The following is a 13706-nucleotide window of genomic DNA, read 5'->3' as shown; positions in this document are numbered from 1 at the left end:
TCAGGGTGCTACTGAACCCCCCTGAGCAGCGCTGGCTCCAGGACCCCTGCCCAACCCCAGTCTCCTGCTGAGATGTGACCTCCTGAGCCCAGCATCTCTCCCACCTCTGGCCCCCCATCCCTCGCAGCCCCCCACCCCGTTACCATGCTGTCCATCTCGCCAGAGCGGGTATTTGGCTTCATGCCCGTGGTGGTTTGTGTTACCTCCCCAGCATGATTAATTCATGGGGCAGGAGGAAGGCCGGCAGCGGAGGGGGGGCCTTAGCCACCCCCAGCCCCTTGGCATCCAATCTCCCAGCACCCCAAAGTGGGTGCCACTTGGGACCCCCTGCTCCTGCCTGCCTTCGCATCCCAACCCCAGCTCTGTGATGGGGCTGGGGCAGAGCACGGGGGGCTGACCCCACTGTGGGGCATCCCAGCAGGGCTGCAGCCCTGGGGCCCCGGGAGATGTCTGCCGAGTTTGCGCCAGCGAGCGACTGTTTTGACAGAGCTCTTACTCACCCGTCAAGCTTTTGTTCGAGCTGACCAGCGGTGCCTGTCTAGAGTCCTGAATAGGATCAAATCCTGCAACCAGACACACACACACAAGCGCGCAGGAGCATACAGCAAAGCTCACCCCGACACCACGGCTGCTGCAGGGTGGCTTGTCTCTCCCAAATCCTCCCTCCGGAGCTGTGGGGGTCTGGTCCCCCCAAAACCCCAGTCACCTGCATGGAGCTCTTGGTGCTGCTGGTTTGCAACCTCCTGGCTTGGAGGGTGGGTGAGACAAGGTCGGATGCTCCAGAGAAGTTGTCTGTGCTGGCTCCAGGAGGTACCCGGCAGAGGGGTGGGGGGATCTGCTGCTGGCAGCAAGGCTGAGGGGGCAGCTGGGTTGGGGGGCTGTGGGTGCGCCCTGAGCACCATCTTCTGGGGACTGGATGGGTGATAGGCACCCAGGGATGGTAATGGGGGTCTTGGGCGACTGGGACTGGGGATGGGATGGGAGGGGGGACCTGGGGCTGGGGATGGAGCTGGTGATGCAATGGGCTTGGTGAGGTCTGGGGCTGGTGGTGGGATGGAGGTGGGGGGAATTGTAGAGCTGGTAATGGGACAGGGCTGGTAGTGGGATGAGGCTGGTAATGGGATGGGGCTGGGGCTGGGGCTGGGGGGGCCCTGAGGCTGGTGATGGGATGGGACTACAGGGGTCTGAGGCTGGTGATGGGATGGGGCTGGTGATGGGATGGGGCTGGAGGAGGTGGTCCTGGGGCTGGTGAGGGGTGCTAGCGACAGGTCTAGCCCAGTGGGGTCTAGGTCCTGGCAGGACAGAGGTGGCGGGGGGAGGTGGGTACATTCCTGGCGGTCTCAGCCCACCCGTGCAAGACGAGGGCTCAGCAAGCCAGACCCAGCCCGGCCTCTGCCCCTTTTGTGCTCCCAGCCCAAAAGCGCTTTCTTCTCTCCCTTTGAGTCTCCATGGAGACCCGGGTGCCTTCCCCGTATCCCCGGCTGCAGCCGGATCCTTCCGGGGGCCCACAGCCCTCCGAACGGTCCAGCCACAGCTGGGGAAGGCACTCGCATTCTCTGGCCTCCTTGTCCCCATCCCCAGACCCCACTGTCTCCCCCAGTTCTCAGCACAAAAGAGACCTTCCTGGTGCTCTCACTGCACAACAAGCTGAGGAGCAAAGTGCAGCCGCCTGCTGCCAACATGCAGAAGCTGGTGAGTCCCTTCTCTGGGTCGCCCCCCTTGGATGTGTCATCCACCTCCCACCCCATGCCCAGAGAAGGGGACAGCCCATGTGTGTCACACAGTAGTTTGTTAACAAGCTAGCGAAGCAGAAGAGCTGGCCAGTGTGGGGCCCTCAGGGAAGGATGTAGCACCTGCACACACCAAGGGCAGAGCTTGTCCCTTGGGGACAGACCTTTGTGGGGATCCCCATGTCCTGTGATGGCCCTTGATGTCCCCCAATCACCCCACACCTGTACACAACAAGGACAAGGCTAGTCCCTTGGGGTCCCCTATGGGGTTCTGCACATCCCATGATGTCCCTCTGATGTCTTTCAATCACCCCACACCTGCACACACCAAGAGCAGGGCTGGTCTTTTGGGGACCCTTGTCGGGTCCCCCATGTCCCATGATGGCCCTTGATGTCCCCTGATCGTGACATACCTGCTCACACCAAGGGCAAGGCTGATCCCTTGGGGTCTTCCATGTCCTGCAATGGCCCTCGATGTCCCCCAATCACCCCACACATGCACACACCAAACACAAGGCTGGTCCCCTGGGGTCCCTTGCAGCATCCCACATGTCAACCCTCTGATGTCCCCTGATCATCCCCCGAATTGACTCCTTCGGTGATCCCCAAACATCTCCTGGGCTGCTCCCCGCTGTCCCCCAGCATCGCCCATTGGTGCTGTCCCCGGGGACCCCCGGCGGCTCACGGCGCATCCCCACAGGAGTGGAGCGAGGAGCTGAGCCGGCTGGCGGGGGCGCGGGCAGCCAGCTGCCTGGAGAGCCCCGCTCCGCCGCCAGCCCCGCAGCTGGGCTGGAGCGAGGCCCTGTTGCCGGCGGGCGCTGGGGGCTTCGGGGCCGTGCTGGAGCGCTGGTTCGCCGAGGGCCAACGCTATGACTACAGGACAGGGCGCTGCGCTTGGAATGCCACCTGCCGCCATTACACCCAGGTGGGCGGGGCGGCATGGGGGTACACTGAGGTGCATGGGAGCTCAGGGGGGGTGCAGAGCCTGGGGGACAGGGGGTGATACGGCCCTCTTTCGCAGCTGGTGTGGGCCACAGCGGGGCAGCTGGGCTGCGGGCGGCACCTCTGCACGGGCGGCCGCACCGAGGCCTTCGCCTGCGCCTACTCCCCGGGGTAAGGGTGCCTGGGCGGGAGGAGGCGGGGCTGGGAGGCGGGGCCTCGCTAGGAGGGGCGGGGCTACAGAAGCGTGGCTGGCTGGGATGGGCGGGGCTGGGAAAAGCCCTCCCGCGGTGTGGGCGGGGCCTGCACAGGGGTGTGTCCAGCTGGGGCGCGGGCTGGCCTATGGGGACGTGCGGTGAGGGGTGGGGCTGGGCTGTGGGCGTGGCCTTCTGCTGGCCGTGGATGGACGGGGCTGGAGAATGTAGGCCGGGTTGTGCCGCGGCAGTGGGTGGGGCCGGGCAGTGTGGGCGGGGCTGCAGGCGGGCAGTGGGCGGGGCCTGGGTGTGTGGGCGGGGTCTGGCTCAGGAGGGGGTGTGGCCGGGTTGTGTGGGCGGGGCACGGAGCCGGGCAGCCACCTCCCCCTGCTGGTGGCACAGAGGCAACTGGGAGGTGGCGGGGACGCCCGTCCTGCCCTACAAGCAGGGCCCCTGGTGCTCCCTCTGCACGGCCGGCCTCTCTGGCTGCTTCAAGTCCTGGGACCACAGTGGCGGGCTCTGTGGTGAGTCCCCGCGGTCACCCCGGCTCCCCCATGGCCCCTGGCCATGCCACAGCCCTTGACGCCTGTGCCGCCTCTCTGCTGTGCCCAGAGGTGCCCAGGAACCCCTGTCGCATGAGCTGCAGGAACAGCGGACGCCTCGAGATGAGCAGCTGCCAGTGCGTCTGTCCCCCTGGCTACACGGGCAGGTACTGCCAAGGTGGGCACCTGCGCCACCCCTGCCTCCCGCACCTCTGGGGAGGGACTCTGGATGAGGACAAGCGATGCTGTTGGCAGAGGGCAGGCGTGGACACAGGCAGCATGGCACACACATGCCTGGTCAACACATGCGTGCATGGGAGAAGCACAGTGCATAGGAGCAAGCAGTGCATGGCCAGTGCAGTGCACACGTGCACAAGGGTCAGTGCAGTGCACGTGTGTGCACAGCCGGTGCACAGTGCAAGCTCAGGGGGGACATACAGGGGCTGGGGAGCCTCCCTGCCAGCTAACACAGCCTCTTGCCTGCAGTGAGGTGCAGCGGGAAGTGCCTCCACGGGAAGTTCAGGAAGGAGGAGTGCTCCTGCCTCTGCGATGTGGGCTACGGCGGCGCTGAGTGTGGCAGTGAGTCTGCGCCCACCTGTGGCTGCTTCGGGGTCCCGGCAGCAATCTACAGGCAGGGACCCCTGGAGTGGGGCTAAGGGTCCTCTGGTGGGCCCAGCTCTGCCAGCACAGGGACCCACCTGCACCCACCTGTGTCCCCAGCAAAGATTCAGTTCCCTTTCCATGCCTGCGATGTGCGGATAGACGGTGACTGCTTCATGGTGTCCCCTGAGGCTGACACCTACTATGGGGCCAAACTAAAGTGCCAGGTGAGCCCCTGGAATGCTCCGGGCATCCCTTTGAAGCTGAAAAATGCCAGCTGTGCTTGTGGGCCCCCCAATGCATCTCTCCACTGCCTGGCATGCGTCTGGGCCACGTGTTTGGGACTGACTTGCTCCCTTCCCCGCAGGAGAAAGGGGCGATGCTGGCCCAGATCAGAACACAGAAGGTTCAGGACATCCTGGCTTTCTACCTCAGCCGCTTGGAGACCGGTAACAGGGTGACAGACACTGATTTCGAGACTGGGAACTTCTGGATCGGTGGGTGATGGTGGTGGGCAGGGTTTGGGGTGCCCGGGGTACTGGCAGATGCGCCACCCCATCTCCCGCTCCCCCAGGTCTCACCTACAAGACGTCCAAAGCTTCCTTCCGCTGGAATGTAGGCGAGCCGTCCTCCTTCACCAGCTTTGCTTTCGGGCAGCCGGACAACCAGGGGTAAGTGCCCACTGGATGCAGAGGCCACCCGAGCTCTGTGCGGTGTCACCACCATGCCACCATGCTGGCTGGCTTCACCCTCCTCCTGCCGGGACACAGGTTTGGGAACTGCGTGGAGATGCAGGCATCAACTGCCTTCAACTGGAACGATCAGCGCTGCAAGACCCGAAACCGGTACATCTGCCAGTTCGGTGAGTGCCTGGGAGCCCTCCCGCACCTTCCTGGGGTGCCAAGCCCCAGGGGTGCCGGTCCCTGGCTCTGCTGGGTCTGTCCCCTGCTTCCAGCCCTGCCCAGACCTCTGGGTCCTTCCTGGCGTGGGGGACACTGACTGTGCACATCCTTTTGCAGCCCAGGAGCACATCTCCCTGTGGCAACAGGACCTCTGAGCCAGCAGCTCCAGGCACCAGCCAGCGCTGGCTGCTGTGCCAAGCCTGCAGCTCAGGAGGATCCCAGCACCATGCCAAGCCAAAACCATGGCTCAGAAAGACCCCCGCACAGATCTCCTGTGCAGGGGATGGGGGACTGAGGGCACCCATGGCACTGGGACCTGGTGAGAAGGGTGCGTGCTCTATGTCAGCATCCCCGAAAGAGCATCTTCTTCTGCCTCTCACCTTCCGCTGTCACCATCACACTGCAACAGCCCCCAGGGCAGGGAGATGCCCCTGCAACAGCCAGGTCCAACAGCATCCTTCTCCTACACTGGCAGCCGGGCTGTGTCTGGACCATGGTCCAAATGTGACAAGGGGCAAAGGTGGCTTCTGGGGAGCACAAACTTCAGCATGGCTCAGTGGGAGGGCTGCGGCTGGGCTCAGCTCTGAGCCATCACTCTGGCCTGGATAGGAACCCCCAGCCTGGCACTGCAGGTTCCTCACCATCACCTGGTCCTTGATCATCACCTGGTTCCTCCTCCTCTGCCAGGTGGTTAATAAAGACCCTCTCTCCCATAGGAAGAGTCATTTGTCTCCTTTTCCCTGCCAAATCCACTGAATTCTCCCTCTGCCATGGCCTGCATCCTGCCCGCACTGGGTGGTACCTCCAGCTCCATCCCTGGAGCGGGTGCTGGGTCAGAGGAGCGGGCACCAGCCTGGCTCCTGCCAAAGCTCATGTCTCCATCACCCCGGGGATGTTTTGGAGGGGTGGTGTTAGCCAAGAGCTGCTTCTTGCAGCCTTGGGACAGCCCCAAGCAACAGCAGCCAACATGCTGGGTCAAACCTGTGCCCCACTGCTGGTTGTTGTCAGGTGCCTCTGGAGGGGACACGCTACCACTGTCCCCATGCTGGCACCCTGCAGGGACCCTTCCACCACAGAGCTGGGGAGCCACCTCCTTCACATGCCCTCCTCCCTTCCAAGCAGCGCGCTTCAGCGCATGCTGGGGTAGAAATTAAACCCTCACCATTCAGGGCATCGTGTGCTGGCTGTTTGCGCTGGGGCCTCAGCTCTGCGGAAGGAGGGCAGGAGCTGCACTGCCACCAGCAAGGCTGGGCTTAGGGCTTCGGGGTGAACTGGGTAAACTGGGGTGCAACCGAGCTGTCGGCTGGGGTGAGCGGGGTCCAATGGGTGAAGGGGGGCTGGAGGCAGGAGATGGGGAAGAAGCCTGGGGAGGGTGACAATGAGGATGACAATGAGGATGGTCCAGCACAGCCACCACATCTGTGCAGCTGCAGCGGGGGGGAAGGCAGAGCCCCTGGCCCAGCGCTGCCGGCAGGTACCTGCAGGCAGGGCCGGGCAGCGCGGCTGCAATAAAGCATCGCTGCGCCTGGGGAGGGGCGCGGGCGTGGCGAGGCGTGGTCGCCCCCCCATCGCCGTGCAGTGGTGGTACGGCCCGCGGTCCCCCCTCCCCGCCCGCCGCTGGTAGGGCCCGGTGGCGGCGCGCTCGGGCCGGAGCGGCGGGGCTGCGGGGGCTGCGGGGCCGCGGCTGCCGGGGCTGCGGGGGGATGACGCTCTTCGGCAGCGGGGACGCGGGCTGGAGATGTGAGTACCGACCCGGCTCGGGCCCTCATCCCTCCCGGGTGCCCCCCCTCGGGATCGGCCTTCTTCCACACACCGCCCCCCCGGGTAGATGCTCCGGCACGGGGGTGCTTGCCCAGTACCGGCTGCCCTGCTTGGGAGAGGGGTGTCCCCTTGCAGCTGGCCTTCTGGTGCACGGACGTGTCCCCCACACCTAGCATCCCGCCTCGGGCAGGGCCCCCTCCCGGTACCGAGCTGCCTCCTGCCCCGCATCCCGATACCAGTCCCTGCCCAGGGCTGGGATGTCCTCCCGGTACCAGGATGCCTGGTTGTCCCCATACCACTAACCCCCCGCCAAGGACAGGGGTGTCCTTCCAGCATCAGGATGATTTCCATACCATTACCCCCAGGACAGAGATGTCCTCCTGCTACTGGGATGCCCCCTACACCGTTACCCACACAGGACAGGGATGTCCTTCCAATACTGAGATGCCCCCCATACCATTACCCCCAGGACAGGGATGTTCTCCCGGTACTGCAATGTCCCCCCTGCCATCACAGGGAAGGGAGGCCAGATGCAGGGTCGATGGCCCCAGGGTGCTGGAGCCCTGCTGGCCTGGGTCCGCTGCCCCAACAGGACAGTCCCCTTGGTGCAGGTGGCCTGTGGTGGGGTGCCTGGCCATGGCTGAGGTCCCTGGCTGGGGTGCTGGGGTCTCCATCCCACTGGCAGTGAGGGGAGCGGGTGGCTCTGCCAGGCAGGTGTGATGGGTTGGAGAGAGGGATGTCAATGGTGGGCTCTTGTCCTGAGCGGTGAGCCTGGCTGTCCCTGAGGATGCTGGCTGTCCCTGAGGATGCTGGCTGTACCCACAGAAAATGGGTGACAGCATTAACCAGCACACACAGTGCAAGTGGAGCACCTTCCCCAGCTCACCCGTTGATCAGAGCCAGTCCGCAGACTTTGTCACACAAGGTGACAGACTGGAAAGCAAAGTGCTGGTTTCCTTCTGCTCAGGTCTTCCTCAGAAGCCTTTTCCTCTGCAGGGATGGAGAGACCTTGCTGTGGTGGATATGGGGCTGGAGGGGACTCGTGGCCAGCGTCCACACTCCTGGGGAGGTCTAGACCTCTCCGATGAGCTGGTGTGTTCGCAGAGGACTCAGGAAGCTTAAGCTCAAGGTTCTCTGGTGCAGTAGTGTCTACAATTTCACCTGTGGGACAGCTGGTCACACTTACCATGGCCAAGGGGGAGCGTGTCAGAGGTATACCTCAACATCTCACCCACCGGCTCCTGCCCCAGGGGTCAGAGAGGTTTTGGAGCCCCGCAGATTTACAAAATTAAATATATGGAGATGTTAGTAAAGCTTTGCATCAGTGGCTCTCAAATGTATACTGAGAAAACAGATTCAAGGCACCTTTTAAATGGACATTGGCTGTGAAATCCTAAAGAAGGGGTGAAGAGCATCACCGAGAGATATGATGTGGCATCACTGAGCCGCATGTCTGGGGACATCTCTACCCCACATCTCAGCATCACACATGTCTCGGCAGCCTTTGAGAGTGCGAAGTGGCTGGGTGTGGGGCTTCCCCCGTCCGTGGTGGGCAGCACTTGCTGCCATCCTGCTGGCTTGGGGGTCTCTGAAAAATGGCCCAACCACCCAGCAGGAGTGACGGCGAAGAGAGATTCACCACAGCGGGGGGAAATGTTTCTAGAGGTTAATTACCCTCATAATCAGAAGTGCTTTCTGCCACCCTAATTGGAGCCTGCCTGGCTTCAGCTGGGCTCCTGGGGATGGGGCAACTGTGGGAAGGGGCTGCTGCAGGGACAGCTGGAGCTGCTCTATGTCCTGGCACAACCCTGGGCTGCTCCTGTCCTTCCCTGAAAACTTAAACCTAAAGAGAGGTGCCAGCCTTGGACTCGTCCTGCGGATGCTCTGGAGTAGGACATCTCCAGCAGGGAGAGGAGCATGGCTGGGAGCCTCCGGGAAGCTGATGCCAGAGACGCATCCATGTGGGATAGGGTGCTGGCATCTCCTTTTCTTCCCAGCACTCATTCCCTTCCTTTCTCTCCCCTCAGATTTGGACATGGCCAGGGAACCCACGCCGAGCCGGGCCAGGCTGGGCCAGAAGCGGCAGCACGGCAGCAGCCTGTACCAGTGAGTGCCGGCGCCTGGGGCAGGGGCTGCACCAGGGCGGGCACCTGGCTTGGGCTGGGGACCGTCCCACGCTCGGTTCCTCTTCCTCCCTCTGTTCTCCATCACTTGCCCGTCTGACTGTTCTGGCTGCCCATAGTGGTGGGCGTGGGTTCGTAGGCTGTCCCTGCCCCATCCCAATGGTGCTATCAGAGCACTGCCTGGCTGCACCGATGGCAACTGCAGTCTTCGCTGGGTCCTGTCCATTGTGTGTTGCTGGTAGGGTGTGGAGATCCCCCTTCCCCATCCGAAGGCACCAGGAGAAGAGCAGAGCCTGGTGGTCTCCATGCCTGTCGATGCTCGTTGCAGTTCTGGCCTTTAAATGCTGTTCCTCAGGGAACAGACAGAGGCACAGAGGGGTGGCATTGGCCCTGACGATGGCAATAGATGATGGCGGTGGTGGCACCGATGGTAGCAGAAGAGCAATTCCTCATCTCTGGGAGGTTTCAGCTCCCTGGCTCGGCAGGCATGTGACGAGGAAGGGACCGGAGCCGGGCTCTGTCTGTCTCATTAGAGAGCTTTTTGCAAACGCCCTGATTGAACTAATTGCTCTGCCCGTTGCCATGGTGCTGGAAGGATGCAACGCTGGCAGGGCAGGGACTGTGGGTCCTCTTGGGCCACTGGAGCGTGGCAGCCGCCGCATTCCCAGGGGATGCTCTGAGCAAAGAGCTGAGCTGGGAAAACCGTTGCTGTGTCCCTGGCTGGGCGCTGCACCCCAAGACCAGGTGTCTCATGGAGCCACTGGTGTTCCCATGGCAGGGGTGGCCTGTGGCATCCCCATCCCTTTTGGCATGGGCTCTGGGCAACAACAGCCATCAGAGCTGGCACCTTCCCTGTGCCCTGTGTGTGGGTCAGGACTCCTCTCCAGCTGCCCATTCCCCTTGTCCCCAGGGCAGGTTGTGACCTTCTTCCCTGGGTAAAGGGCAGGAGATGGGGATGCAAAGGACCCGCCATCCCTGTCACAGTGATGCAACCTTGCAAGGCAGAAAGGCTGGACCAAAAGCTCCCAAAATAATCCCAAATGCAAAGAACTGGAGTAGGTGGGTCCTGGCACCCCGGGGGTTGCCAACTCACCCTTACCAGGAGGGCTGGCACTTGCTGGCTGTGCCCCATGTGGATTATCCTTGAATAAGGCAGGGTGGCAGCAGGGCTGGGGTGCCTTTGCCACAGGCTCCAACCTGCCTTCTGTGCTGGGCAAACCTGGCTCAGGCTTGGTAGCCACAGGCAGGGCAGCCCAGGTCGCCCGTTAGCCCCCCCCCCCAAACCTTCAGCTCTCCCTGAGCTTCAGCATCAGTCCCATAGCAACAGGCTCATCTACAGAAAAATCTGAAGCCCTGGGGGACCTTGTCCTGGTCCCCCCCAGTCCCAGCAGCATGGCTGGGGAAGGCTCCCTGCTCCCAGCGATCCTCTGAGCATGGCTTTGTGTCCCTAGGGTTAGGCTTAATTGTACGCTCCCTGACTCCACAAGAGCTGAAGCAGCAAAATGAGCTTCAGCATCTTTACCCTTCCTCCTCCTCCTCCCCCCTCGCTCCTGGTCCACGGTGCATGATTTATTACCAGCACGTCGCCTGCCTGCATTGGAGGCAATCCTTTGACAGATTGCTTCTTAATTTGGAGCCGAGTGAGCCAGCAGCGTGCACACAGAGCCAGGGACCATGAAATTTAACATCAGGGTGCTCTAAATGCAGCTTCCCGAGAGGAGAGCCTGCTGGTGCTGTCCCGGGGGCTCTCTCCCCATCCCCCTCAACACCCTTGCTTGGTACCAAGGCAAACCCCTGGCAGGGCACAGCCACCTCCCTGGACCACGCTGCAGCCCAGGCAGCTCCCGTGGTACCTTCTGGCATGTCCCCAGGGATGGCGATGGACACTGGGTGGGGGTCCCTGCCCTGCTGTGCCCAGCTGCTGCTGCTCCATGGTGTTCGTGGTCCCACGGTGTACATGACTTGTTCTCCTCTCTCTCCTTCCTGCAGCAGTAACTGTGACCTGGACTATGATCTCTACAGGGATGACTTCCCATACCGGTGAGCACAGCACCCCGGGAGCAGGTGGGGACTGAGCAAGCTTCTGCAAAGGCAGAAAGCAGGGTGTCCCTGGGCATCTGTCCCCCCCATCTCCAGAAGAAACTCGATGGCATTGCCCCCTTCGAGAAGCATGAGTGCCACAGCTTCCCTGGGCTGGGAGCCTCGGGGATGGGGTACACGGGCCATAGGCAGCGTGTGGGCTGGGCAATGCCCAGGTTGGGGGTCCTTCACCACAGAGGGACCCCAAGAGATGCTATCTTGGCTGGCAGGGGCTGCTGCTGCACCTCCAAGGTTGTGCTCACACCACTGTGCTCTTGTGCCCTTGCAGGGTGTACGACTACCAGAAGATCCCCCCCCTCATTAACCGCATCCCGGTCAAGGCCAGACGAACTCACGTGGAAGGGGGAAGAAAAAGCAGCCTGAGCCCACAGCCCGGGGCAAGGAGCAGCACCAGCTCCACGACAGGACGGACAAAGTGTAAGTGCGATGCAGCTGGGAGGAAGAGACTTGGCCCTTGCGTCTTGGTGCGTTAGAGCAGTGGTGATGCCCAAAGGTCCCACTCAGTGCTGACCCTGTTGCTACAAGTACCCAGCTCCAGCAGACATGGCCTGGACTGTGCTGGGTTGGTGGCTGTCCCCTGGACCTGTCCCTGTTCCCCAGGATGCTCTGATGGGGAGGATCCTCTGGAGAGATGGATGCTCTGGCAAGGAGGATTCTCTGGATGGGAGGTTGCTCCAGAGGTCACTGCCCAGGATGGCATGTCTCCCCAGCTCTGGGCAGAGCCAGGTGGGATCCTAACAGCTCCTCTCTCCGCAGTGCGGGCTGAAGAACTGCACTCCATCAAGGGGGAGCTGAGCCAGATCAAGGCGCAGGTGGACAGTCTGCTGGAGAGCCTGGACCGCATGGATCAGCGGAGAGAGCGTCTCGCAGGTGACGGGGCGGGCACAGTGGGACCCTGCAAGGACAGGGCTGATGTTTGCACAGATACCTCAAATTTCTGCTGTCTCTGTCGTTGCAGGGTCCAAGGAGAGTGAGAAGAAAAGGGCAGAGATGGGGGCAGAGTCCCCATCCCCAGCAGGAGAGGGGTCACGGGAGCCCCAGGGGAATGAGGAGACAGAAGCTGACGGGCACAGCGACCTGCGCAACATCGACAGTGCCGAGGAGAGCACAGACACGGAAGAGGCGGTAAGAGGAGGGCCAGATCCTGTGCCGGGCTCTGTGCTTTCCTAAAATTCATCCTCACTTACTGCCCATGTGGGTCCTAGTGGAGGATGCCCGGAGCAGAGGAGATGCTCCATCAGGGTCCCCCAACGCTGTCCTGCCTGTGTGCCGGGGCTACAACCACCGGTGCCTCTGGGACAGCCCCCGGCACCAAATCCCCGCATGTGCATTACTCGAGCAGCACAGGCTGCAAAACCCCCCTTGGAGTAAAAATACCCCTTATCAAAGCTGCTGCTCCCACACCCACATCCCCCAGCCGGGTGCAGGACCCCAGCTGTCCCTGTGCTGGGCAGGGTGCCAGGTTTGATCCTGCTGCCTGGGCGCATCAGAGGATGGCCACGCTGTGTGTTTCTCCCTGCAGGTGAAAAACCACATGTCAGACCCTGAGGGGAGCCAGTAGATGGACTAGGATGCTGTGGCCTCCCCACCTGGCCAGCCCTTCCTTCTTGTGTTCATATTTCTTTTTGAGGCTTCCAGCTAGTGCCACGTGTGCTGCGAGGTGCCCGCTCCCGGCACGGCCATCCCTGCCGGCAGCCCCGCGTCCCACCCCTGCGAGACGCCAGCCAGCCGTGGCGAGAGAAGTCTTTGTGTTTGAGTGCGCTTGTTTTCTTTTTCCTCCTGTTTTCAGAGCTAGGGATAAGCAGATGCAGCTGGTGGAGGGAGGGGAGGAGAAAAGATAAAAAGGACCGTATCAAAGAGGAGCATCCCAAATCCTGGTTGCCTTGCGTGTGAGCACCCATAGGGTGCTGTGGGGTGCAGAGAAAGCACCCCAGGGCTCCCAGCCCCTACGCACAGGTCGCATCCCAACCTCCTCTGCCCTGCAAGCCCACTGCTGTCTTCACGCTCCAGACCCCCCCAGGAACTGGCTCAGCAAGGTTCAGCAGGTGTAGATACAGCCTGATGAGGCTTTTGGAGCCGCTAAGCATCCCATCATGATGCCATGGGAAGGAAGGACCACCTTGAGACAGGTCCGAGGGGCTTTTGTAGGATTTTGGGATGGAGCTGAGCCCAGCTCCAACACCAGCTGCAGGGCCAAGAGCAGGGTAGTGCAAACCCAACTGCTCCCAGTCACCCCTGCTCCCAAATGGGTTTTCCTTAGTGGTTTACCTCAGGCTGTTCTTGGCCACGGATCGTGTTCGCAGTCAGCAGGACTCCCATGAGCAACTGTGCCAGGGCTCCTGCACCCAAGGAAGTCACCGTCCCCTCCCGTGCTCTCCAGCACTGCATCTCGGTTCGGTGTCCCTCATTTCTAGGTCGTCCTTCTCTCGCTGGTAGGAACTTGTTCTGTATTTCTAATTTGCTCTGGTAAAAGAGTGTATTGTGTTGGAAAGAAAAATTATTTGTATTTCTTTTATCTGGTTATTCCACTTTGATGCAGTTTTTAACCATCTTAAGTGTATGTGTAATTTTTATACCCATTTTTATGCTGCCTGACACAGCCCAAGGCTCTGGAGGCTTTCTGGGCTGATGCCTCAGAGGCTGCTTTCCCTGCAACTCAACCCAGAGGCAGGAGGAGTGCAGCTCTGCCCCATTTCTCAACAGAAACATTAATTACCACCTTCACCCGGAATATTCCCTACCAGCCTGGTGCGGTGCAGCTGGGCAGACAGGACCTGCTCCTCTCCATCCCCAGGAATAACCAGACCCCAAAGCA

At 61.7% G+C, this 13706-nt stretch overlaps 2 protein-coding genes across 2 annotated transcripts; both read left to right on the top strand.

Annotated features, from left to right (window-relative positions):
• The first annotated feature begins 710 nt into the window (after window positions 1-710).
• LOC135992046 (C-type lectin domain family 18 member A-like) lies at window positions 711-5537 on the top strand. The gene is given in 11 exon segments (XM_065640980.1): window positions 711-810; window positions 1601-1692; window positions 2431-2843; window positions 3266-3387; window positions 3476-3583; window positions 3892-3984; window positions 4126-4232; window positions 4373-4502; window positions 4580-4676; window positions 4776-4867; window positions 5025-5537. Coding segments are annotated over 11 exon segments (1392 nt in total). The 3' UTR covers window positions 5063-5537.
• A 1073-nt stretch (window positions 5538-6610) lies between these two features.
• Window positions 6611-12474, top strand: LOC135991854 (RNA-binding Raly-like protein). Its single transcript, XM_065640652.1, has 7 exons — window positions 6611-6647; window positions 8696-8774; window positions 10781-10831; window positions 11160-11308; window positions 11648-11761; window positions 11850-12016; window positions 12414-12474. Exons 1-7 carry the CDS (start codon window positions 6611-6613, stop codon window positions 12450-12452), a joined length of 636 nt encoding a protein of 211 aa, XP_065496724.1. The 3' UTR covers window positions 12453-12474.
• Window positions 12475-13706: the final 1232 nt, after the last annotated feature.

The sequence above is a fragment of the Caloenas nicobarica genome, chromosome 9 (genome assembly GCF_036013445.1).
Source record: "Caloenas nicobarica isolate bCalNic1 chromosome 9, bCalNic1.hap1, whole genome shotgun sequence".
NCBI classification, from domain to species: Eukaryota; Metazoa; Chordata; class Aves; order Columbiformes; family Columbidae; genus Caloenas; species Caloenas nicobarica.
Note: the sequence above shows the minus strand (reverse complement) of the source record. Positions and strands in the feature narration are given on the sequence as shown.

Excerpts from the sequence above, each read along its gene's own strand:
- LOC135991854 (XM_065640652.1), top strand. The coding sequence starts at position 6,611 with ATGACGCTCTTCGGCAGCGGGGACGCGGGCTGGAGAT. Across the intron at positions 6,648-8,695 it reads CGGGGACGCGGGCTGGAGAT|ATTTGGACATGGCCAGGGAA; the intron begins GTGAGTACCGAC and ends CTCTCCCCTCAG. Across the intron at positions 10,832-11,159 it reads AGGGATGACTTCCCATACCG|GGTGTACGACTACCAGAAGA; the intron begins GTGAGCACAGCA and ends GTGCCCTTGCAG.